The sequence below is a fragment of the Pseudoliparis swirei genome, chromosome 5 (assembly GCF_029220125.1).
Source record: "Pseudoliparis swirei isolate HS2019 ecotype Mariana Trench chromosome 5, NWPU_hadal_v1, whole genome shotgun sequence".
NCBI classification, from domain to species: domain Eukaryota; kingdom Metazoa; phylum Chordata; class Actinopteri; order Perciformes; family Liparidae; genus Pseudoliparis; species Pseudoliparis swirei.
The window spans coordinates 16449200-16476734 of NC_079392.1; the positions used below are offsets into that span (position 1 = coordinate 16449200).

General features: G+C 41.0%; 1 protein-coding gene across 5 annotated transcripts in view; it reads left to right on the forward strand.

Moving 5' to 3' along the window:
• The window catches only part of LOC130194090 (epidermal growth factor receptor substrate 15-like 1), a 69316-nt gene that overhangs the window by 29468 nt on the left and 12313 nt on the right, over positions 1-27535 (forward strand). For 3 of the 5 annotated variants that reach the window (XM_056414973.1, XM_056414975.1, XM_056414976.1), the window contains 8 exons: positions 5653-5814; positions 7644-7749; positions 7933-7983; positions 11465-11601; positions 11860-11926; positions 13455-13594; positions 13755-13848; positions 22908-23116. In XM_056414973.1, the coding sequence (XP_056270948.1) occupies positions 5653-5814; positions 7644-7749; positions 7933-7983; positions 11465-11601; positions 11860-11926; positions 13455-13594; positions 13755-13848; positions 22908-23116 (966 nt within the window). Of the gene's footprint in view, positions 1-5652; positions 5815-7643; positions 7750-7932; positions 7984-11464; positions 11602-11859; positions 11927-13454; positions 13595-13754; positions 13849-22907; positions 23117-25839; positions 25857-27535 lie in introns of all 5 variants that reach the window. The other 2 variants (XM_056414977.1, XM_056414974.1) reach the window with 2 other exon arrangements.

A 27535-nucleotide genomic window follows, 5' to 3' on the forward strand; every position in this document is an offset into this window, starting at 1 on the left:
AAACCCTCGTTTAATTATGTTAGCACAGTTGAAAAAAGTTATGCTGGTGATAGAAGCTATAAAACTGGCCTTCCTTGAGCTAGAAGTTTGAAGAACAAAATTAATACTTCAAATAAAAATCATTATTTCTAACCTTGTTAATATCTTGACCATATTTTCTATTCATTTTGTAATTAATTTGATGAATAAAAGTGTGAGTTTTCATGGAAAACACGAAATTGTCTGGGTGACAACACTTTTGAACAGTAGTGTATGTTTAAAGGACGCATCATCTCACTCTTCCGGTAAGCTCTGGTTGCCAGCTCAGCAGCGAGCATGACTTCTTCTTCTCTCCCTCCCTCCCGCTCCCTCTTGCTCAGTGTGTCTCATGTATAGTTATCCCCCTGCCTCCCTTAATAATAACGATACATGCAACTAGTGTAGTTTATTTGCTAGGTTGGAGGCAGGTCTAAGTGGGTTAGATGCACGGCTCCGCGCTATCGAAGCTCAGACAGCTATGCTAGTTAGCCCGCCCTCTCCCGTAGCTGGCGCGGAGCTACAGTCAGCTGATAGCTGTTCCCCGGCGGTAACCGTGCAGCCGGGTGGTTGGGTAACTTCGCAGGAGTAGTAAGTCTACACAGAAGCCCGCTGTGCACCAACCACTTCACGTTTCGAACCAGTTTTCCCTGCTCAGCGACACACCCGCTGAGGAACACACCCTGGTTATCGGGAGCTCTATAGTCAGGAACGTGAAAATAGCGAAGCCGCGGACCACAGTCGTGTGCCTCCCGGGGGCCAGAGCGGGCGACGTGGAGTCTTGTTTGAAGCTGCTGGCTAAGGACAAGCGGAGATAGTCAGATTGTAATACACGCCGGTGGTAATGACGCCCGAGCCCGTCGGTCGGAAGTCACTAAAATGAATGTGGAATCGGTGTGTGCTTATGCCAAGACGTTGTCGGACACCGTAATTTTCTCTGGCCCTCTCCCAAATTTGCAGACAGACGAATTGTATAGCCGAATGTCGTCTTTCAACCGCTGGCTGTCGAGGTGGTGCCCAGCGAATAATGTGGGCTACGTAGACAACTGGAAGACTTTCTGGGGAAAGCCTGATCTGATGAGGAGAGACGGCATTTATCCCACGTTGGACGGAGCGGGTCTCATTTCTGCGAATATGACCAAGTTGATCACCGGACTTAATCCATGACAACCCAGGGTTCAGATCAGGAACCGGGAGCAGAGTTGTAGTTTAACACCCTTCTCTGCTCTTCCATTCGAGCAGTTACCCACCCATGACTCTAGAGTAGAGACTGTGTCTGTCCCACGGCCACTTCAATTAAATAAATCAAAAGTAAGCAGAAGAGGAGTCGTACACAATAACCTTATACAAGTTAACACCATTATTTCAGCAGTGCAACAAAACAGGTCTATTAAATGTGGTCTCCTAAATATTCGATCTCTGTCATCTAAAGCTGTGTTACTAAATGATTTAATATCAGATAATCACATTGATTTATGTTGCCTAACTGAAACCTGGCTGAGCCATGAAGAATATGTCTGCCTAAATGAATCGACTCCTCCAAGTCATATTAATACTCACATTCCTCGAGGCACCGGTCGAGGAGGTGGAGTAGCAGCCATCTTTGAATCGAGCCTATTAATTAATCCTAAACCAAAATTACACTACTCCTCATTTGAAAGCCTTGTTCTTAGTCTTTCACATCCAACCTGGAAAACACTACAGCCAATTCTATTTGTGATTCTGTACCGGCCACCAGGTCCATATTCAGAGTTTATATCTGAATTCTCAGAATTTATATCAAGTTTGGTTCTTAAAACTGATAGTTATTATTGTTGGAGATTTTAATATCCATGTGGATGTTGATAATGATTGCCTTAGTGCTGCATTCATCTCATTGTTGGACTCGATCGGCTTCTGTCAGAGTACAGAAACACACTCACAGCTTTGGCCACACGCTTGATCTTGTTCTTACTTATGGCGTTGACATTGAGCATTTGAACGTCTTCCCACAGAATCCTCTTCTGTCAGACCACAACCTCATAACTTTTGAATTTATACTACCGGAGTGTACTCCGTTAGTCAAAAGTTTCTACACCAGATGTCTAACTGACAGTGCTGTAGCTAAATTTAAAGAAGCGATTCCTTCTGTATTTGATTCGATACCACGTCTCAATATAACAGAGGACTCCTGGTCTAACTTTAGTCCGTCCCAGATTGATCATCTTGTTGACAGTGCCACAGGCTCTCTGATAGCCCCTCTGAAGAAGAAGACAGTGAGGAAGAGGAGGTTTGCTCCCTGGTATAACCCTCAGACCCGCAAACTGAAGCAAACGTCACGAAAGCTTGAACGCATATGGCGTTCAACTAATCTCGAAGAATCCCGCTTAGTTTGGCGAGATAGTCTTAAAACTTATAAGAAGGCCCTCCGTAATGCAGGAGCAGCCTATTACTCATCAGTAATCGAGAAAAATAAGAACAACCCCAGGTTTCTCTTCAGCACTGTAGCCAGGCTGACAGAGAGTCACAGCTCTGTGGAGCCGAGCATTCCTATAAACCTCAGTGGTAATGACTTTATGAACTTCTTTAATGAAAAGATTTTAACTATTAGGGACAAGATTAATAATCTCTTGCCCTTAACCAGTGCCAATCTGTCCTCAAATGGAATGGCCTTGGAAACCGCTGTATGCCCTGGTGTATATTTGGAGGGCTTTTCTCCCATCAACCGTGACCAATTATCTTCAACAGTTTCTACTTGAACACGCCTACCTATCTCTTGGACCCCATCCCGGCGCGGCTGGTTAAAGACCGTTTGCCTTTAATTGGCGGCTCTCTATTAGATATTATCAATGTGTCTCTGCTAACAGGCCACGTACCACACTCCTTCAAGGTGGCTGTTATTAAACCTCTCCTGAAGAAGCCCACTCTGGATCCAGAGGTGTTGGCTAACTACAGACCGATCTCTAACCTCCCTTTCCTCTCCAAGATCCTTGAGAAAGTGGTCGCAAATCAGTTGTGCGACTTTCTACATCATAATAGTTTATTTGAGAAATTTCAATCAGGATTTAGAAAACACCACAGCACCGAGACAGCACTGGTGAAAATTACAAATGACCTCTTAATGGCAGCAGATAAAAGACTCCTCTCTGTACTGGTCTTGTTAGACCTTAGTGCTGCATTCGACACCATTGACCATGACATCCTGTTACAGAGACTGGAGCAGTCGATTGGCATTTCAGGCACGGCACTAATTTGGTTTAAATCCTATTTATCAGATCGATCTCAATTTGTATTTGTAAACGATGACGCCTCGATAACCACCAATGTTAATCACGGAGTTCCACAAGGTTCTGTGCTTGGACCAATTTTATTTACCTTATACATGCTTCCTTTGGGCAATATTATCAGGAAACACTCCATAAACTTTCATTGTTATGCAGATGATACTCAACTATATTTATCGATAAAACCAGAGGAGAGCAACCAACTCGGTAAAATTCAAGCCTGTCTTAAAGACATAAAAACATGGATGACCTGCAACTTCTTGATGTTAAACTCAGACAAAACCGAAGTAATTTTAATCGGCCCTGAGCACCTCAGAGATCAATTATCTGGTGATGTGGTTTCTGTAGACGGCATTGCCCTGGCATCCAACACCACTGTAAAGAATCTTGGCGTTATCTTTGATCGGGACTTGTCCTTTAACTCCCACGTAAAGCAAATCTCAAGGACTGCATTCTTTCATCTACGTAATATTTCAAAAATCAGGCACATCTTGTCTCAAAAAGATGCAGAAAAATTGGTTCACGCGTTCGTTACTTCGAGACCGGATTACTGCAACTCCTTATTATCAGGCTGCTCTAATAAATCTCTTAGGTCCCTCCAGTTGATCCAGAATGCTGCAGCTCGTGTTCTCACTAAAACTAAGAAAAGAGATCACATCACTCCTGCACTAGCTGCTCTGCACTGGCTCCCCGTAAAATCAAGAATCACTTTTAAAATTATTCTCTTAACGTACAAAGCCTTGATTGGTGATGCACCATCATATCTTAAGGAGCTTGTAGTACCATATTGCCCCACTAGAGAGCTACGCTCACTAAATGCGGGACTACTTGTAGTTCCTAGAGTCTTAAAAAGTAGAATGGGAGCCAGAGCCTTTAGTTATCAAGCTCATCTTTTATGGAACCAGCTTCCAATTTCAGTCCGGGAGGCAGACACAGTCACCTCGTTTAAGAGTAGACTGAAGACTTTCCTCTTTGACAGAGCTTATAGTTAGGGCTGAATCAGGTTCACCTGGTCCAGCCCCTTGATATGCTGCTATAGGCTTATAGCTGCTGGGGGACGTTTTAGGATGCACTGAGTACCTATCTCCTCTTTTTCTCTCCTTAAGGATGAATTTTCATCTCTCAATCACACGTTACTAACTCTGCTTTCTCCCCGGAGTCCTTTTGACTTCATGTCTCATGGGGTCATCGGACCCTATGAGACGGCATAGATCCTATCTGCCTGATGGATCATCGAGGTCTGGGTCGTGGAATTCCTGCTCCTGACTACGCCACTGTCCTGTTGAGACTCCGCCCACTGTTGAGACTCCGCCCACTCCTCCTCCCCACCGGATCGTGGAGGTCTCTATCGTGGAATATGCCTACTATGAACTATTCATACACTCTGTCATATTCATTGAATGTATTTTAACTCTAAATCTGTCCTTCTGTACACATTACATCTATTGCATCTGTCCATCCTGGAGAGGGATCCTCCTCTGTTGCTCTCCTGAAGGTTTCTTCCCTTTTTTTCCCCCTGAAGGGTTATTTGGGAGTTTTTCCTGGTCCGATGTGAGGTTTTGGGGCAGGGATGTCTATGTGTACAGATTGTAAAGCACTCCGAGACAAATTTGTAATTTGTGAAATTGGGCTATACAAATAAACTCAATTGAATTGAATTGAATTAAAGGGAGTTTTTTTCTGAATCTCCACTTTAGCTGCTCTTACATCCACCATCACTTCCAGTTTCATGTCTAAATTCTTTTTACTGAGGGGTTTGTTCAGATGTCATTCATAGCCTGCTTTGTACAACATTTATTCCCCCCAAAAATGGATTTTTTTTACTGATATATATATATAGAGTAAGATATATCAAATATTGCTCTCTGTGAAAACCATTGTCTAATGTGTTGGGAAAATTAAGAACTTTAAACCTCGCTTAATCCAAAGTTTCCATTTCTGTTCTGAAAAGTAGCACATATAAGAGAATGCATAATTTACATATTTAAATCTCAGAAAACTTAACCTTAATTCAAGTCAATTGGGGAGTTTATGGTGATATCATTTAGTTACAATTTTCAACTTATTCACCTGTGGTGTCTGCCCTTAAATAGTTGCCAAATAACTGATGTGTCACTGTGTTATATAGAATAAAGACAGAATTCATTGGAATAGGCATTGGAATAGTATTCAGCATTCACCTTTTACCAAGCTGGTTTTCTATAAACTTAACCTTGAATTCATTCAACTTAAATAAAAAGCCCAAGTTTAACTCCAGCAGGTGTTCAAGATGCAAGCTGCCCAAATCAAAAAACAATGAAGACCATGCAGCGTAGTATCCAAAACAGCCCCGCTGTGACTGAAGTGTGTGTATGTGTGTGTGTGTGTCCCGCAGGCTCGGAGTAAGTTGTCCCAGATTCATGACAGCCAACAAGAAGTGTCCAAAAGCATCGAGCAGTACAACAGCACCTTGAACGGAACCCACGGAGGTAGCATGACCAACCTGGCCGACATGAGTGACGGCTTCAGCGACAGAGACGGAGGATTCCCGGCTACGGTGAGAGCTCCACAGGTCAGGAGCTCCAGTGGATCTCTGCTGTCACCCAATCAGCACAGTCTGATTGCACATTTGAAATTCTAAACAAAATGTCCACGGACGAACACGTTTTCTACAGTTGAATTTCATAAATTGTGTTTGTGCAGTGAATTCTCTTTTCCCTGAACGTTGTGAAGAGGAGCTGTCAAATATGTCTTGGTAAGTCCAGCTTCATATCCGCCAAAAAATAGCTTCAGATCTGCATTCTGGCAGCATTTTTTGGGGATATTGACTAAATGTCCAGGGAATCGTCTTCGAAGACGGATATCCAATTTAGCAAAGAGTGCCGCCAACAAAGTGTCCAGAAGGGGTTATGGTGAAACGGTTTGGAGCTGATCCATAATCCGTACTTGAACATACATTACATACTGTACATACAAAGGGAATCATGACCGGTTTAACCTCCTCACACTAGCTCTAAGCAGATTATAATTAATACTTCTCATACAAAGATTGTTCTTTTTTCGGTAATAACAAAGCAATCTTTGCCAATGTCAAACTTGCATTTTGTATCATGACTCAAAAAAATGTGTACCAATTTTGTGGATGTAAACTTCAACCTGATTGATTGGCGGAGGGATACAGCTGCTAAATGATAATTTAGCTGTTATTTCTGTCATCTGAAGTGTTTTTGCTAAAAACCTTGGTTATCATTTTTTTGCTCTCCATGGCGTTCCTTGGAGGCCGCACTGATCCAATCCCACAATCCGTTCACTTAAGCTCGTAATAACACAATGACCTCTGCCCGGTCCCACTCACACCTGGCAGACTGCTGTTGTGATCAGACTCAGCCCTACCTACGAAACACTGATGTCGTTTTAAAAAACATTTTTATGAACTACAGTCGGGTTGGCACATGAGGAAATGTATTAAACCATGCTTACACTCTGAGGAATGTTGCAGTCCAGACTTGGGCTTCCTCTCCACAAGAAAAAGAAAATTGCCTATGTTTTTAAAGTAATATTCAATCGTGTGTGTGTGTGTGCGTGTGTGTGCGTGCGTGCGTGTCCTCCCTACCTCCCTTAAGTGTTGTAATTAGAGCTCTTGCTAGACATTCTTATAAAAGAGCTCCTGCGGTTCATTCCAGCCCTTCTTGCTAGTGGAACATTATTAAAGGATAATTGTGGTTTGTTTCAATACACAAAACAATGTTTGCATGTTGTGATAATAATTACTGCTTCATTTTTCTGTCTGTGAATCTTTTCTCCAGTTGTTTAACAACACTTCTGCAAATAATGATAGCTGACCATGATGCATGGCTGGGTTATGGACCAGGCCAGTGCTCCGTGGCCTCGGTCCTCCAAGCCTCAAGATCGTACCCCAAGACTTCCTAAGGAAGTTGAACGCCAAGGGGCCTTCAGTGTGTGCAGCTGTTCACCAAACAGTGCTCACGATGAGGGTGCTCATCGTGTGCGCTCAATACCAGACCCCCTCAGTGCTCACAATGTGAGGCTCGTGGACTTTGTGTCGGCTGCACAGCCTCTCCCCAGCCTCCGTGCATCAGAGTTCTGTGGCGAAAGTGGTAATCCATCGGACCCGTCTCGTTTAGCAGAGACAAGGTCCACACATAACCCAGTAGGAAGCACTGCTCGGGCGTAATGCAGCACACAATCGGAATAAAGAGCAAATAGTCACTAAATGGACTCTGCTACTATGTTTGATGAAGTAATGTCTTTAAAACGTCCCCAGAAGTCTTGGAGATTCTGGCTCTGTGTGTGATCACTTCTGGCTGATATTTTGCATACATTTGTGTCTACAAGACTGAGTGAAATATTTTCTTCTTATCACAGGAGGATCCATTCAAAGTGAAGCCATCTGTGTTCAACAGCCAGCCTCAGGAGCTCCACACTGACCCCTTCCACTCCGAAGACCCCTTCAAAACAGACCCCTTCAAAGGTGACCTCCCCTTTCAGAATAATGTTCTCTTCTCTTCCTTGATTCTCCATCCTTCATTTATTCATTTATTTATTGCAGGCAGTGTATATTGTTTTTAACTTGAGTTGCTCTCTGACTGTCTTCTATGTCTTCCTCTTTGTGTTCCTCCTGTTCCTCCATCTCTGCTGCATTCCTCTCCTGTAGGTGACCCTTTCCAAAATGACCCTTTTCCAAAGCAGCCACCTACATCTACAGGTATTTGCTCGGGGGCTCAGATTTATTGCTTTTGGACACATCAACCCAGAATTTAAAAAACCTTCATTTTAATGGCAGTTACCTTGTCGACTCGGTTGAACAAAGTAAAGTTAATAAGTGGCCCTTGAGTTTATATTCTATTGTTGCACATAAAATGATCATATTCATTGAATGTGTTGTAACTCTAATGTGTCCTTCTGTACACATTACATCTATTGCGTCTGTCCATCCTGGAGAGGGATCCTCCTCTGTTGCTCTCCTGAAGGTTTCTTCCCTTTTTTCCCCATGAAGGGTTGTTTGGGAGTTTTTCCTGATCCGATGTGAGGTTCTGGGACAGGGATGTCTATGTGTACAGATTGTAAAGCCCTCTGAGGCAAATTTGTAATTTGTGAGAATGGGCTCTACAAAATAAACTGAATTAAATCGAATTAGTAAAGATGTGAACTGCTGCTGCAAACAGGGTTCAGTAAGTTTAATATTATTATCACAGAAATCAAAACTGTGTGTCTGTGGATTAATACACAAATTAATATTTCTCTGCTCGATCAATACACCTTTTTTTATACATTATTGTGCATATAACACAGATTCTCCCAGGCTTTTTTATATGTTAAAGCACAATTATATAGATTTTTAACCACAGGAAACAACTGCATTTTGGTGGTCCACTGTAAAAAACTAATCACAAATGGCACAGTTCTTTGACAAATTGTTTCTTAACCCTCAAATAATGCTACCGAAGACAACCGTGCTTGTGGTGGCTGCCGCGTCTTTAGCCAACGTCACTCCACATGTGAAACGGCAGCGTGTGCAACCATGACTTCAGTCCAGGGCTCCAGACTGCGACCAAATGGTCGCATTTTGCGCCTAAAATTAGACACAGTGCGAGTAAATTTTTCATCAACTCGCGCATTTGCGACCAGTAAATTAGCAGATTTCTTTTTTTTGTTATTAAATATTTTTGTTGTTTACAAACTTGTTCTACACTTCAGCCCACTATAGTTAGCGGTAATGCCTGAATGACTGGTTTGCTAACCGACATTAACTCCAGAAGAAGAAGAAAGGAGACGAAAACCGAAGAAGAAGAAGGCTGGCCTGTGTGTGAGAGGGGTGGGCTAATGTGTGAAAAGAGGCGCACCGCAGCGGAGACAATGCGACCGGCGTTGGCCGCAGAGTGAGAGGTCCACGAGGGGATCCTCACCACCGAGCGGCGTCCCCGTCCCCCGAGTTGAATCTCTGGGTCAACTCAGCCGACTCTCACATGTCTGCCCTTATAGACTGATGTTCACGGTAAACGCATTCGATCTGGAGCGCGCGAGGGTTTTGATAACGTTAGCGGAAGGATTTAAGTGACAACATCCGGTTTTGCAAAGTTAGCGGAAAGAACCACGTGAAACAACATCCGTTTATCAAAATAAGATGTCGACAAATCATACACTAACATATAAAAGTAAACAATGAACTGATGTTGTATCTTTATAGATAGTTTCTGAGATTTAGCTTAAATTATGCTAACATTAAAAATGTTTACTGTACCAAGGAAGAGTTTATAAAATTAGTCAGTCTTTTGTATGTTAAGAAAAGTCCTGTATATAGATTTCCCCAAGAGTTCCAGGAAATGAATGATGCAGATGTGTTCCATACATATCTGAAATCCCCTACAATAGCAATCAAACAATTTGAATGTATCAATTAGGAAATTTTTCAAAGTAAAAGTTCTAAATGTTTAAAGAAATCGGTAATTTCTTTAATGTTTGAGTTGCTTTATATATGTATTTCCTCATAGTCCTAGGCAATAATGCTACACAATAAATAGAATGCTTCAATCAACACCGTGATCGGTGATTGGTATTATCGGATCGGCAGATACTGATTTCAGTGATCGGTGATCGGTATTATCGGTGATCGGCAGATACTGATTTCAGTGATCGGTGATCGGCACCAAAAACCTGATCGGTGCATCTCTAGAAACCAACAAATGTTTTGATTGGCCACATCGAAGTGCAACATGCACATGCTCAAGGTATGTTTTCTCTTCAAATATGTTTAAACTCAATACAGTAACTTCTGAAGAGTTCTCTGTTGTGAATGTTTTGCAGTTCATGAAGGCAAACAGGCATAAGATTGTATATTGTCAAATTATTTATCAGTAATACAGTAAAAATGATGGGAAAACTTTGCAAGTCGATTTATAGTGTGTCAGGGTTTTTCCTGCAGAGAAAATTTGGGCGCGCGCCTAAGCCGTTTTCCCGAGCGCCTATGACAAATCCCGAGCGCCTAAGGCAAAAAAAAGTCTGCGTTGAAAAAACAAAAAACAACTGTGTTCATCAGGTTCATGTCAGCGAATATGTTCTCAATAGTATGTTTCAAGGAGGTGTGCTCACCTGTGTGCGCGTATCACGGCAGAGCGGCCAGCTGCTGATCACGCACTCAATAGCTCGACTGCATGAATAGAAGGTGCGCGCATAGCGCGCAAAAAATTTTTTTGGGACCACCCAAGACCCATTTTGACCCAGGAAAAAGTGCGCCCCTAAATTTTCTGCTTGCGCCCCTAACATTTTAAGTTAGGAGCGACTGTGCTCCTAGTTAAAAAAGTTAGTCTGGAGCCCTGCAGTCACACTTCCCCTTCAGCGATAGTGTGGACTTTCACTTCTCTGCTCGGTAGATGGAGATCAGTGATTGAAATCACCCTTTTTCACACAGCAGAGAAATACTCCACAGTATAGAGCCTGTTATTGCTTGTTTAGGCCATATTTTTTCTGCATTTCTTTTGCAACGCCTGATTTGTTGTGAATGCAGCGTACTCTCCCCTGGGGTTCATGACCTACAGGGAAGAGTGCCTCGTATAAAAAACATATTAGATTCCATGGAAGAGCTCTGACTGAATGCTTCATTTTGTTATGGCTGCAATGCTGCGAAACGTAGGCAATATATGAAATATACTATATACGAGTATAAATCAAAGGTAGGCGAGTGAATGTCTGATTAATGTAACCGCTGAAGCTTTTTTAGTTCATTTTTGTCAGAGATTCCACAAGTTCCTTTGTCACCTAGACTTTCCTGAAAATGTCTTCCTGATCGTTAACTGTAATACAAAACAATGTAACATGCTGATGCTTGAAAATAGAACATTTCTGATGTGTCTAGAAAAGTGTTTTTAACTACTTTCACATGACACATTTATTTCCCAAATCTTTTAGTCTGGCCACTTTTGGTCTGGCCACAAAAAGACAAGTGTATTTCGAAGCACATCAATATCATAAGCCGATAAAGGATAGCTATTCATTCATTGGTTGCATAATTAAAGTTCCGTGGATAAAGTTAAAATCCAAGCGGTGTCAAGCTCTACTGCAGTATTTATCGCGGCTCCCTCAGTCACAAAGCAAGGCCTGGTCCTGTTCTCTGGTTACTAAAAGAGTTAAAGAACACTCCAAAGTAAGGGTCTCCGATCGCTAAAGTTCTTCTTCATCTTCTGCTGCAGATCCTTTCGGAGGAGACCCGTTCAAAGAGACCGATCCATTCAAGGCTTCTTCCGAAGATTTCTTCAAAAAGACCACTAAGTTGGATCCCTTCTCCACACCAGACCCCTTCAGTAAAAGCGCCACGTTACCTTCCAAGGTACCTGTTCAAGATCGAAGACCAGAACATAGAATTTAAATCTGTATAATTATATGAAATTCCTACAGATTTTAAGATGTCTGCTCATTGTTTCTTTTTTTGAAGCATTAAGACAACTGCTGAGTTCAGGTTTTTCTTTGAGGTGCTCCGAGAATGTTTTGAGAGTTCTGGTATCGCCTGTTCAGAAGTTCACTCAAAACAGTGTAAACAAATCGAAATGTGGGTACCATTAATTCTTTATACTTCTTTTGCTTCCAGCAGCAAGCCAGTCACTTCACAAGCAATGATCCATTCTCTTCTAGCAACTCAAAGCCCAAAGGACCAGGTATGGTAGTTTTCTATATTCCCTCACATCTACAATGGGTTTTCAATTAAATTCAGTTTATTTTGTATAGCCCATTATCAAAAATTACAAATGTGCCTCAAAGGGCTTTACAATCTGTATATATACAACATCCCTGTCCCAGGACCTCACATCAGGTCAGGAAAAACTCCCAAAAAATAGAAAAAAAACTTTCACAGGGAAAAAAGGGAAGAAACCTTCAGGAGAGCAACAGAGGAGGATCCCTCTCCCCGGATGGACAGTTGCAATAGATGTCATGTGTACAGAAGGAATCATTACAGAGTTACAACACATTTTCTTTAAAAAAAAAAGAAAAAATAATTTGTCAGTCTTTAGGCTCTTTAATATCCAACATTGCCATTAAATAGTCTTATGCAGAGTTACAGCATTTTCTAGAATGTCTTTGCAAGCATAGATTTTAAAATGTTGGTGACCTTGGTAAACCTTTGTACAACAGTTTTGAAAACTAGACACTTTTGCCACCCCTATTTTGTGGTTAGATTAGAGTCAGTTCTGTGACACTCGTAGTCTGTCTCAGAGTACTTTACTTTACTCTTTTTTTTTTTGCGGTGGCGTAATCCTTGAACAAATTAATATCGGACGTCAGTCAGTGCAGAGTTCAGAGTTTTTCAGTCAGCTGTTTGTTCACCTCGGCAAGAGAAAAGCTCATTCATTTCCTCCAAGATATCAATGTAGTGCGTACAAACACGTACACGTTGTGGGTCTGCCTAAATGCCTCAGTGATTGGAGGTAACGAGCCAGTCCCCACGCCGGGGCCACTGTTTTTGCTCAGCCTGAGGTTACCATGTTGGTGTGCCTATTAAAATGGTGTCTGGAGAGGAAAGGTGTCCTGTTTGCTTACTGAGCTCCTGATTAACAGCTACACAGCACCTACACTAGCTGTGGTTTGGTCTATCATTTATGACACAATAATCTAAATGTTTCGAAATTGAATGGGCTCTTATTAAAACGGCAACGTAGCTTTAATTTTGTACAGTTAATCATTAATAATTAGGGCCATTCTTTTAAATGCTGAAGTAAGAGCTAACATGAGATGCTAGCAACATGCTGACGTTTAGCAGGTTAACTATATTTACCATCTTTGCCACCATTTGCTCATTAATATTGCTTATTTCTAAAGTGCACCCGATCTTCTGGCAATCCATCCAATAATTGTTTATAGACACAAATCTCAACCTATAAGCACCAAAGTAAGTAGGTTTCATTGAAAGGGAACCATTTAAAATTAATATGTTTTGATAGCAGCCGAATAATTGAATACCCAACCTGCTCCTTCATTTGGATGCAACTCTCACTTGCTTTTAAGGCCCTGGGAACATTAGCCTGGCTGAATTAAAAAACCCAAATATGTTAGTCCGCTTTGGTGTCAAACCTGTCGGAGTGGAAGAAAAGTGGCCTCAACAATACTGAACATTTTATGTTGGCCCGTAATTGTGGTCCCTACATATAAATGTGCTTGTTGACGTAAATGCATTCTTACTTGTTTCAGACATGTTTGGCACGCTGGACCCGTTCGGAAGCAGTTCGTTCAGCAGCAACAGCTCCGCTGGATTTGCAGACTTCAGCCTCATGTCGAAGTCCCGAGACCCTTTTGAAGGCAGGGCCGGCTGGATGCCAGACTACCAGAAGGTACCACAGGCCAGCACTCCTTTTGGGGCTGATATGTCCTATGAAGTGCCGAAGTGTTTAATTTCTTTAGCTGTGTCACTGACTGCCAGATTATAGTGTATTGAAATTACAGCCGATTGCTAATCAACCACATGTTCTTCCTCTCACTCTTTCTTTCCAGTCGGTGTTTGTGGACGACCCTTTCAGCAGGAAGAATGACACGCCAGCTCTGCCACCGAAGAAAAGCGTTCCCCCAAGACCCAAACCACCAAGTGGTGAGTGTCACAAACAGGCTTTAGATAACGAGGTGATCGGCTTTGACTGTCTTCTATATTGTACTGACTCTAGTACTATCTAGATCGCAGGGGGTGCTCCAGGATGTGTCTGACGTTGTCAAAAAGAGATTTGCACACGTATAACTAAAATCTCAAGAACATACCTGCACAATTCGCCATTTTTAAATCAAAGCTTTAAAGACAGCCCGCAACATCTACTGCTGTCATGTTGCACGGTGTATCGATACTAAAAAGATATCCGTACGTTAAAACGATCCGATAGCGCACGATCAGAGCGCACGCACCGTTCAGCTCCCTGTCATGCTGCCTGTACGCATTGACTGTAAGGGGGTAACAGACAGTGCTCACTTACAGCGGGTGACATGAAGTGTAGGAGCTTTTGCCGATAGTCCTCGGCTTTTTGGAAAAAAGTATGCCAGAAGTGAAATATGTAAGTACCGTGGCTACTCTGCAGACAGTGAAGGAAAGCCTACTGACATACAGAGAACTGTCTGCTAAACTTGTTTCAAAGCCACACAGACCAAGGGAGTTTCACCTCAAACACTCAGATACACACAAAAGGCCTACACAGCCGTGTATATTCAATGCTATCATGGCACCATGTAGTTTTAATTAATATCTTGCTGGAGGCTAATATTAATGCAATTTGTTTTAAGTGTTCAACAAGCTGGTAAAAAGGAACCATACTGATGTTTTATTTATTACTATTATAGATAAATATACCAGTGTCGTATTTGTGCTATCATATCGTATTTATGGTATTGTATCGAATTATAGTATCGGGTATCATGATATTTATGGAAGGTATCGTATCAAAGTCATAATTTTGGTATTGTGACAACCAGGAGGTAGAGGTAGAAAAGACTGCAAGGAACAGGCTCAAGGAACAGGCTCAAGGAACAGGCTCAAGGCTAAGCAGCTCAAACGAGTCCTTGAAGGACTTGTTCAGGCCCAAAAAAAGGAAGTTGGTTCATTAATGACTTTAACCATATTGTATATAATGAAAATCCCCTCTCCCGCGCGGTTTCACCTTTTTCAATCCTTATGAGTTTGCAGGTATGCAAAACAAACTTACTGGATGCATAAATCAAAAGTCGGCATATCAACTATTTTAAAAGATTTGAAAGTGTTTTTGTCTTCATTCTAAACTTGAAAACATTCTGTTCAAACCAAGTATTTCTGCACAATAGAGATCAGGCTCTTTGATATACCGACATTTGTGTTATGCATCCAGTAAGTTTGTCACATTATACTATGTACAGAATTGTCTTTGTTTCCGACTGCTGTCATCCAAACTTTTCCAATAACTCCAGAGAGTGCAAAGTCCAAAAGTGAAATCTGTCAAGGCGACATCACTTTATTTACCTTGAGGAAACTAACGAGTTATATTCATTAAAGGAAGTTGATTTAATAAAAAGAGACAAACTAATTTAATATGTTCAAGTAAAATATAAAGGTTGGAAATCTCTGGTCTATTATCGTATTGGATACCCATTTAGCTTAGAAACGAATGATGAGAGAACATACAAAGGCTCTGGAAAAAGGAAGTAGGGATATCATCAAAAAACAACTCTGTGTGTGTGTGTGTGTGTGTGTGGCAGTATTTCTAGTTTTTTGTCTGTTTCTATCTCTGCAAATGCCAAATACACAGTTCTTGCTCTGTTTATCCCCAAAAAGCTAAAAATGCAAAAGACTGAAGAGACTTACGAGGAAAGACCGACCAAACCTTTGGGGCAAATGTTGGATTTAATGCATTTAATTGTGCGGATTCGTTTTTTGGATGAATGTCATGATCTCAAAGGATCAAAACAGTATATTTTTGGACAGCACAACACAGCCCCTGGTGCTTATAGTGCGAGCCATTGTTACCCAGAATCCCCTTCTCTGTGTTTTCAACCATAAACTGTGGTCATGTGTGCTGCTATTGCACTACCCCACATGCTTTGCTGAGTCAGTGGTTGTGGAATTGAGCTAGAAAGAAAGAAGTCTGTTACACCGTGGATGCTAATTTCATTCCAGCAGCTGTCAGTCAGGTTCATAGTCACTGTGCAACGCTTCAAATTCACTTTGGATTCTTTAACCTTTCAAACCCCAGCCGACGTTTTTATATTGATTTTCATATCATGATTGTTCACAAATCACTGCTTTGATGTTTGTGTGTGGGCAACCGTGAAGGTGATGTTGTAAGAGCGAGATGTGCTGTTAGCTTGGCCTGTTTGCAGACACGCCCTCACTTGCTTCCTCTCCGCGTGCGTGCGTTTGGCGTGTGTGTGTGTGTGTGTGTGTGTCATATAAGGCCAGGCAGTGGCCAAATGCCAGTATTGTAACAATTGTCCTCAATTGTTGCCATTATATTCTTTGTCTTTCATTTAATCTTTTTCACACACACACACATGTGTACAGTATGTATGCTCTATCAATTTCTCGGAAATAATGCATGTACAATCCTGTTATTGACATTGAAATTAGATGCCACGGATGTTGTGGATTATTTTAAAACAGGGCGGAGTTCGTTTGTGGTTTCTTAAGTGTGTGTGTGTGCGTGTGTGTGCGTGCAGTTTACTGAAAGAATTAAAAACTGAGGCCAGGTATGCAGTTTTGCTTAGCGTGGAGTGGGAAATGAACTGCTGATCCCCGATCGACCAACGTTTTTTGTGGAGGGAACTAAATAGGCATGTGTTCGTTGTATAACAACGATTTGATTGGCTCTGTGGTTTTAACACCTATACAAGCAACATGGTGTGCTCTTAACGTTCCCACGATCCTCTGCCAGGGCAAGCTTCAACTCTCCATTAATACTGCCATTACCATGACAACTGTTGTATTTTATGTTACATTGTTGCACATTATCACTGAGTCTGATAAACAGAGAATTAGATTTTATATAATATGTTCTCTTTTTGTCTTCTTGGAAATACTGGACTGTATAGTCCTCAGGCAGAGCATGTCTTTAACATCTTCAAGTCTTCAGTTAAACTGACTAAATGAATGGCCTATATAAGAGTCTTAAATGCATTTTCAGATCTCTGAAAAATTAATTCCTAGTCAAGAAAACAAGCTACTTAGTGGCTTTTCAGTTTATATTATTTGTCACACATACACTCTTGTAAATAAAGGCGCAATCTAGAACCCAGAACCCCTTATGAGAGCTTCTACTGACTGCCCTTCTATGGTGTAAGAGTTCAACCTAAAACCCTCTCTTGAGGTTCTGTCCAGAAACTTTCCACCATCTAATGCTGCATTCAATCTACTGCGTAACTTAGTTTTGTTTTCTGTAACTGCAGAAAACCAAAGATAGGATGTTGGAAATGGAAGCAGGGTTTCTGTGCTTTTTTGGCGATCTCAGAATAGTCTGCCTTGATTTTAATCCAGAACACCGGAAAAGTTGTTGGGGTTTTTGTGGTAACTTATTATGTGACCTCTTGACATGTGTCAGGGGAAGTATTTCTCCTGACACATGCCGTTGTGTAGATACGATTAATAACATACAGTACGGCTGTTTAGTTTGTTAAATAAAAGAACAAAGACCTGTTCTTTAGGAAAGGGAATCTTACATTACTTCTGTTGTAATCTGGCGCTATAGGGAAAATTACACTTTAATGTGGTGTATAGCTGTGATGAAATATACACGTTGCCTTTTCTGTAACGAGACAAAATCGGTTTTTTATAACTTTGCTCTGTTCTGTAAACAGAAAAGAGTCAATTTGGGCACAGAGAAGATACAAAGCCAAATGTCTATTAGTACATAATATAATAATGAAACATAATGGGATTAAATTATGGATTTAAACATAGGGATACAACCACAATGCGCTATTTCCAGTTTTTCGTCTGTTTCTATCTCTGTGTTTCTACCTCTGTCAACACCAAATACACAGTTCTTGCTCTGTTTATCCCTAAAAAGCTACAAATGCAAAAGTCTGAAGAGATTTAGGAGGAAAGACCGACCCCTGCAGGACACAAAGGTAGGATGTTGGAAATGGAAGCAGGGTTTCAGTACATTTTTCTAAGGATATTCTGGATATTCTGCCTTAATTTGAATCCAGAAGACCGGCAGAAATGTTGTCTGAAAGAAACTCTTAAGGCCGCCGTCAGTGACTAGATTGTGAAATGTTGCTGTAATTTATCGCGTAACCTCTTGACATGTCTCAAGAGTCACAGACGGATCTATTTGGTCTTTTTGCAAAACTTTCCGACCTTGATAATCTAAATAATAATAATCTAAACTTTCTGTGCAGCCCGGTACCAAGGGACCCACGGACCGATACTGGGCAGCGGCCTGGTGGTTGGGGACCACTGCTCTACACTGACAAATTTAAACTTTTATTGCTTTTTTAACAATTGTAAAATGAATGTTTTGGGTTGCTTTGAGGTTTGGAAATTGTGATAGTCATTTATCACAATTTTTATTTTGAAAAGACCAAACCATGAATTGCAGGCTCTAGTTTTATATGCATAAATCCTGGATGTTTTCAATGAATGTGACCATGTGGTCAAAGAACATGAACAACAGAAGTCTATTTGTCTAAATTGGTGAACCAACAGTTGGTAATGTGGGCAGAAACCCAACCAGGAGACCATTGAGAATGGGTTGTGGGGTTTTTCTTTAGATTTGGGTCCTCTGGCTGTTGTCTTTAGCTCTGTGTTACTTCCTTCACCAGCGGATATGTCAGCATGTGAAAGACGATGCGTTAGAACTCGATGTGAATTGCTTTGCTGTGTGGGTGAAACCCGCTTGACTTTCAAAAGCTGGTAGCCATCTTTGAGGTGACAGCAGCAGGGAAGCAGGGTGTGGGCACATCTATGAGAATCGTGTGTGTGTACGTGTGTGTGTTTGTGTGTGTGTGTGTCACACAGTCCCTCAAGTGATTTAATTAGAACTGTGTGCGTTTAATCCACAACAGATCAAATTAGATCCTGTGTTATCAACTTAGTTCACTGAGGTGAGAATTACTCATGTACTCGGTCATTATATCTCTCAGCTATCAGTGAACATATGCACATTACTTGCTTTACTTCCTCCTCTTTAGATATGTGAGACCTGAAGCCTTTAATATGACATGTTTTTGTTTTTCTTTCAGCACGCTTTCTCACCAATTCAATTCAATTCAGTTTATTTGTATAGCCCAATTTCACAAATTACACATTTGTCTCAGAGCTTTACAATCTGTACACATAGACATCCCTGTCCCAAAACCTCACATCGGATTAGAAAAAACTCCCAAATAACCCTTCAGGGGGAAAAAAAGGGAAGAAACCTCCAGGAGAGCAACAGAGGAGGATCCCTCTCCAGGATGGACAGGTGCAATAGATGTAATGTGTACAGAAGGACAGATTTAGAGTTAAAACACATTCAATGAATATGACAGAGTGTATGAATAGTTCATAGTAGGCTTATTCCATGATGGAGACCTCCACGATCCATCAGGCAGATGGAAGTAGAGAGGAGGAGTGGGCGGAGTCTCAACAGGACAGTGGCGTAGTCGGTAGCAGGAATTCCACGACCCAGACCTCGATGATCCATCAGGCAGATAGGCTCTATGCCGTCTCATAGGGTCCGATGACCCCCATGAGACGTGAAGTCAAAAGGACTCCGGGGAGAAAGCAGAGTTAGTAACGTGTGATTGAGAGATGAAAATTCATCCCTAAGGAGAGAAAAAAGAGGAGATAGGTACTCAGTGCATCCTAAACGTCCCCCGGCAGCTATAAGCCTATAGCAGCATATCAAGGGGCTGGACCAGGGCAAACCTGATTCAGCCCTAACTATAAGCTCTGTCAAAGAGGAAAGTCTTAAGTCTACTCTTAAATGAGGTGACTGTGTCTGCCTCCCGGACTGAAATTGGAAGCTGGTTCCATAAAAGAGGAGCTTGATAACTAAAGGCTCTGGCTCCCATTCTACTTTTTAAGACTAGGAACTACAAGTAGCCCCACATTTAGTGAGCGCAGCTCTCTAGTGGGGCAATATGGTACTACAAGCTCCTTAAGATATGATGGTGCATCACCAATCAAGGCTTTGTACGTTAAGAGAATAATTTTAAAAGTGATTCTTGATTTTACGGGGAGCCAGTGCAGAGCAGCTAGTGTAGAAGTGATGTGATCTCTTTTCTTAGTTTTAGTGAGAACACGAGCTGCAGCATTCTGGATCAACTGGAGGGACCTAAGAGACTTATTAGAGCAGCCTGATAATAAGGAGTTGCAGTAATCCAGTCTCGAAGTAACGAACGCGTGAACCAATTTTTCTGCATCTTTTTGAGACGAGATGTGCCTGATTTTTGAAATATTACGTAGATGAATGCAGTCCTTGAGATTTGCTTTACGTGGGAGTTAAAGGACAAGTCCCGATCAAAGATAACGCCAAGATTCTTTACAGTGGTGTTGGATGCTAGAGCAATGCCATCTACAGAAACCACATCACCAGATAATTGATCTCTGAGGTGCTCAGGGCCGAGTAAAATTACTTCGGTTTTGTCTGAGTTTAACATCAAGAAGTTGCAGGTCATCCATGTTTTTATGTCTTTAAGACATGCTTGAATTTTACTGAGTTGGTTGCTCTCCTCTGGTTTTATCGATAGATATAGTTGAGTATCATCTGCATAGCAATGAAAGTTTATGGAGTGTTTCCTGATAATTTTGCCCAAAGGAAGCATGTATAAGGTAAATAAAATTGGTCCAAGCACAGAACCCGTGGAACTCCGTGACTAACGTTGGTGGTTATCGAGGTGTCATTGTTTACAAATACAAACTGAGATCGATCTGATAAATAGGATTTAAACCAACTTAGTGCGGTGCCTGAAATGCCAATCGACTGCTCCAGTCTCTGTAATAGGATGTCATGGTCAATGGTGTCGAATGCAGCACTAAGGTCGAATAAGACCAGTACAGAGATGAGTCCTTTATCTGCTGCCATTAAGAGGTCATTTGTAATTTTCACTAGTGCTGTCTCGGTGCTGTGGTGTTTTCTAAATCCTGACTGAAACTCCTCAAATAAACTATTATGATGTAGAAAGTCACAACTGATTTGCGACCACTTTCTCAAGGATCTTGGAGAGGAAGGGGAGGTTAGAGATCGGTCTGTAGTTAGCCAACACCCCTGGATCCAGAGTGGGCTTCTTCAGGAGAGGTTTAATAACAGCCACCTTGAAGGAGTGTGGTACGTGGCCTGTTAGCAGAGACACATTGATAATATCTAATAGAGAGCTGCAAATTAAAGGCAAAACGTCTTTAAGCAGCCTCGTCGGGATGGGGTCCAAGAGACAGGTAGACGTGTTAGAAGTAGAAACCGTTGAAGATAATTGGTCACGGTTGATGGGAGAAAAGCCATCCAAATATACACCAGGGCATACAGCGGTTTCCAAAGCTATTCCACTTGAGGACAGATTGGCACTGGTTAAGGGCAAGAGATTATTAATCTTGTCCCTAATAGTTAAAATCTTTTCATTAAAGAAAGTTCATAAAGTCATTACCACTGAGGTCTATAAGAATACTCGGCTCCACAGAGCTGTGACTCTCTGTCAGCCTGGCTACAGTGCTGAAGAGAAACCTGGGGTTGTTCTTATTTTTCTCTATTACTGATGAGTAATAGGCTGCTCCTGCATTACGGAGGGCCTTCTTATATGTTTTAAGACTATCTCGCCAAACTAAGCGGGATTCTTCCAGATTAGTTGAACGCCATATGCTTTCAAGCTTTCGTGACGTTTGCTTCAGTTTGCGGGTCTGAGGGTTATACCAGGGAGCAAACCTCCTCTGCCTCACTGTCTTCTTCTTCAGAGGGGCTATCGAGTCCAGTGTCATTCTCAGAGAGCCTGTGGCACTGTCAACAAGATGATCAATCTGGGACGGACTAAAGTTAGACCAGGAGTCCTCTGTTATATTGAGACGTGGTATCGAATCAAATGCAGAAGGAATCGCTTCTTTAAATTTAGCTACAGCACTGTCAGTTAGACATCTGGTGTAGAAACTTTTGACTAACGGTGTACACTCCGGTAGTATAAATTCAAAAGTTATGAGGTTGTGGTCTGACAGAAGAGGATTCTGTGGGAAGACATTCAAATGCTCAATGTCAACGCCATAAGTAAGAACAAGATCAAGCGTGTGGCCAAAGCTGTGAGTGGGTTTCTGTACTCTCTGACAATCGAGTCCAACAATGAGATGAATGCAGCACTAAGATGAATGAGATGAATGCAGCACTAAGGCAATCATTATCAACATCCACATGAATATTAAAATCTCCTACAATAATAACTATCAGTTTTAAGAACCAAACTTGATATAAATTCTGAGAATTCAGATATAAACTCTGAATATGGACCTGGTGGCCGGTACAGAATCACAAATAGAATTGGCTGTAGTGTTTTCCAGGTTGGATGTGAAAGACAAAGAACAAGGCTTTCAAATGAGTTGTAGTGTAATTTAGGTTTAGGATTTATTAATAGGCTCGAGTCAAAGATAGCTACTACTCCACCTCCTCGACCGGTGCCTCGAGGAATATGAGTATTAATGACTTGGAGGAGTCGATTCATTTAGGCAGACATATTCTTCATGGCTCAGCCAGGTTTCAGTTAAACATAAATCAATGTGATTATCTGATATTAAATCATTTAGTAACACAGCTTTAGATGACAGAGATCTAATATTTAGGAGACCACATTTAATAGTCCTGTTTTGTTGCACTGCTGAAATAATGGTGTACGACTCCTCTTCAAACAAAAAAGATTATTTCTCTGCTATCCCAGAAGCACCTTCTCTGTGTGTCCTTATTCCCACCAATAATTTATTTAAGAATATGATAAAAGATATTTACAGATGAAAAAAAAAGATATCTGCTGGCTGTGACGGGAGAACAATGTTTTTATGCGCGCAAAAAAAAGCAGCATTCTCATTAGAATTTCCAATACTAGTCTTTGATATTTTTTTTCACATGAGTGCTCTGAACTAGTTGCTGTTTTATTCAGCATTTGTCAATATGAATGAAAAAACACACACACACACAACTCACTTCCCCTTGGGCGATGCTTACCTCTTTTCTTTTATGTCTTCAGGTAAGAGCACACCAGTGAGCACTTCTGGCACAGCGGACCCTTCCAAACCATGCGACCCCTTCCAGCCGTTCGGCGGCGACGCCATTGACCCGTTTCAGAGTAAAAAGGGCCTGGGAGACCCGTTCAGTGGCAAAGACCCTTTCGCCCCGTCCTCTGCATCAAGTAAAGACCCTAAAGAGCCCTCTTTGGGTTTTGCAGACTTCCGTTCTGTAAGTTGAGATGGGTGATACTGTTAAAACTGTTTGTGCAGAGCAGCGTGGCCTCAACTAGTCACTAGACTTTAGTTCTAGTGAATTTAACATGCCACAAGGTCACTTTTTAAGGGCTGATAGTGCTCATAGAATATATTTAATTAGTATGAATCCATCTCAGTCGAGACTATGTCTCCCTACTCGGTATCTGAATCAGTTAAGAAAGACATGTTTGTTCTTTGCATATTGAGAGCTGGGAGAAGGAGAAATATTGATTATGAATGCAGAGGACCATGATCAGATGTCCAGATCAAAGCTGGAACTATCAATTGTTTAATTTATCAAATTCAAATTTATGAATAATTACTTATTTTCTGAGGCAACCAGAATCTTTTCTTTTTTTACTTGCCCATAAATGTATTTATATTAGCAGTGTGATATTGATTTCAGCCAAAGCATTACGCTGCGTTCAATCCCGTTTACATAACACAGCACCAGAAATGAATGCTAGGTAAAGTTGAGAAAACTGAGCTACAATATGAGCGTGACAATAGAAGTACTTAATAAGGCAGGACAACACACAAGGCAACCTCTGCTTTAACTTCTTTCACCGGTATCTGTTCTCCATGCTAACAAGCTCCTCTATTTGTGAACAACCTACACACATTTCACACTGTTAATACCCCGTCACTGCTCTGAAACGGGGAATTCTCAAAAACAACTGGTCATATAATCACTTAATCATGTAGAGTATTAAAGGAAGAGGAGGGTTATGTGATGGGATTATTTCTTGGTGGGACGAATATCATAAATTTGTCAGGGTTTCCCCAGAATTTCACAAAGACTGAGGGCTAATATCAAAGGCATGTTGGCATAGCGTCTGGTCAGTCTGGACCAGTAGAGTCTAGAATAAGGCTTCTGTTTGACTGTTGCTACTCAGTTCAACTATTAGTCTGATTTAATTTACATGTGACACAGCAGTATCACCACTCAACTCTTAGCTCTTGAGTCTGTCTGCCCTGCATGACCTTACTCACTGTGTGCGTGTGTGTGTGCGCGAGTGTGTGTGTACGTGTATGTGGGTGTGGTACGATGTTCCTTTTTGTTTTTGGTGGTTGATGGGTCCTTTAAGTCTGTTCTTGTTCTGCATGTATTTAGTCACTTTAGTTTGCCATTTTTCACCACCACACATTTTTAGAAATAAAGGTGCGTACAAGAACCATAATATGGTTTTTGACTTCAAAACAATGTTGGTTCCTGGTAGAACCTTTTGTAAAGGTTTCACCTCAAACTTTTCAGATCGTCGCACCTAGAAATTAACAAAGGGTTGTATCTAGGACCATCTTTGAAAGAACCCCCAATAAACAGATTCTCCAAAGAACCCATTTATGGTGTAATGGGTTCCACCCAGAACCCACCCGAAGGGTGCCACTGAGAACCCTTCTATATCCTGTAGATCTTTCTCTCTCGACCATCTTTCAACCCATGCTCTCAAAAATCCTGAAAGAAATCTTTCTTCCAACATGGTTCTTTTATGAAATGGGTTATTTCTGAAACCATTAGTCGAATAGCACTTGGACACCCTTTATTCTAAAAGGGGGTATTTGAGTGAAAAGGGTTCTTAATGGAACCCTAAATCTTACAAAGACCTCATAAAAACCCTTTCTTGAAGAAAAGGTTATTCAGAAGCAAATGGTTCTGGGTAGAACAACCCTTCTGGAAACCTTATTTCAAAGAGTGCACTCAAGCTTCCTCCCACATCTTTATTCAACATTCCGTTTTTCATGGGACTGTAGATATAAGGTGAATGCTCAACTGTCTATAAAGGAAAATATTGAATAAGCATGTAATTTAAAACATGTTAGTCATTCAAACACGTCCTTTGAACCGTGAAGCATTTCCTTATTCTGAATTATCAGTGTAAGATTCTTGCAGATTTAACCATTATTATTTAATAATACATCTATTAAATCAGCTGCTAAATCTAAGTCTACTCCCACAAAACCATCTCATTCCAGTCATTCACTCAAACAGACATTTGGTTATTTTAAGCTCATGGCCTTTAAACCGTCTGAATACACAGATATGTTGTAATCAAATTGCTTTCCGATGGAATCGATGGGGGACAAAATAGACTTGCCATAATGTGAACCAGTCCTTGCTGAAATTATGTGGCATTGTAACATTTAGATCTAGGCTTCATTATCAGTTTTCCCAGCAGCCCAACAACAATCTGACATTCATACATTGAAATAGCTCTGATGAAACAATAATTCCATCTGCTATGAGCAGGAGTTTTCTGATTCTTCATACTGCAGTTTGATGACATCTTTTTATTTTTACTCTGCATGTCACATCTCCTGTTTCTGTTTCGCTGCTCCTTCCTTTAGCTCCCGGTGTTGTTTGTCACCATGTGAAGGGATTCCCTGAACAGTCGGTTTCATATCAGTCCATTTGTCCCACCTGTGACACTTGTTGGCAGCAAATGTCTACTTTGCCTTCAGTCGCGTGTTGGCATCATAAGTCACTTCAGTCAACACAAACTAGCCTGCAGTTTGAAGCTAGCAGAATCACTTTCTCACAATATAAAAAGAGTAGCTGAAGAAAGTGGACTGAGTAGAACCGGTGCAGGTGTCCCCTTCACAGTGTCTGTGTGCTGTGGTGTGATGTCCTGTACACTAGCTTTGTTCAGGGACGCCTGGTTTATAATACCTCTGTTCTGTAATCCACCTTTCTGACAGGATCGGACAAAGTCAAGGTAAGAGATTGAGCAAGAAAGTGAACTTCACATTAAAAAAAGCTGATTCTAATGAAAGACCATAAAGGCGGAAGGTTTTTGATGAGTATGTTGACACATTTACTGATGGAAGTTCCATCATGTGGCTGAAAATGGAAATATAGCTCAAAGCTTTAAGGAAGTGAAACTTAAAGAAATGTTGGCAATAGATTTATAATCTAAATCTGTGTGCATATGGGAAATCCCATGTCTGTCCTGACTGTTGCAAGGTTATGTAGATGCTCTGGAAATCTTAAATATGGTTCTCATACAGTGGATGTATATTAATATATATATATATATATCATATAATAATATTTAGTATAATAAGATATATAAATACCATATAATATAAATCACATAAAGTATAAATACCACACACTGTGTATAAATACTCAATGCTGTTTGTTAAACAGGTAACATAAAACAGAAAAACATCACACTGACAGTGAGATAACCGTTTAACACCATTAAATTAACTCAAAACGTTATACGATCTTTTTTATCAATATTTATAGTGGATTGTTGTTGGAATGTTCACTAAAAACTTTCAGGACCAGAAAACAATTCCTTTACAATGATTATGTGTTCAGACATAAACTCCGTCAAAAGTCTCTCCAGCTGACGGCTGATCCAGATGTGATCAGTGGGAAAGAGATGCCACTTCATCGTGGCAGCTATTAGGTATTACAAAGAAGTAACTCTGGATGTATGCAATAGTATTAAATTATATATATATATTGATGTAGCTCTTCTACTGCCGATTATATCCAACATTGTATATCTTCCAACTCACTGCAATGGTAAGTAGGAAGCAGCTATTTAGGATCCAGTCTTGCAGTAGATGAAAGTGCCCTTTAGTTTTAGCAGCATTTTTATCCGTCGTAGCTTTAGTTGAGTTCTAGTTGAAAACAGCTCTAAATGTCCTCGTTCATGTGCGCCAGTCAGGGGCGCCGGCATGAACGCCGGTCCGTTCGGCCGAGAACGCAGACTCGTCGGTCCGACGTTTTACTGTTTAACCATTTTTTGTGCATGTTACAGGATGCAATGTGCACATATACTGCAAGTTTTGAGTGATTAGTCCCAACAGTGTCGAAGTTATGAGCATTGACATACAAGACACGCCCCTAAAAGGTTCATTTATTACACCTCACATTCCTGAGCATGTCCTCTTCTCTTTCACGGATCATTGTCTGACTCTGCCTCAAAATCACATAAAGCATTCAAATGATTCTATTTGCTCTACTCGCCTAGTACATTCAAGTTACTAAGCGTAGTTGTTATAGTTGCATAATACATTTTGTGCTCTTTACCTGATCTAATTGATTAATGCATTCAGTGCTTTGCTATCATCTAATTTACTACTACATTCCATATTACTTCTTTAATACAATTGCATACATTAAGAGTTATTTCTTTGTAATACCTAATAGCGGCATTTCTTTCTGATGACAGTGGCCGCTGATTATTTACGTCTTTACGTTTTTAAATTCTGTTTGTGACATAATTATAAAAGAACCCGTCTGATCCGTCTTCACTCTCGGTCTTCAGTCCGATCAGCTGCAGCATCCAATCAAATAACTGATGAGCAATGAGGGGGCGTGTCGAGCGTTAAAACACTTCGCTGATATGTACTTATCAGTTCAATAGGATGTGCAGCA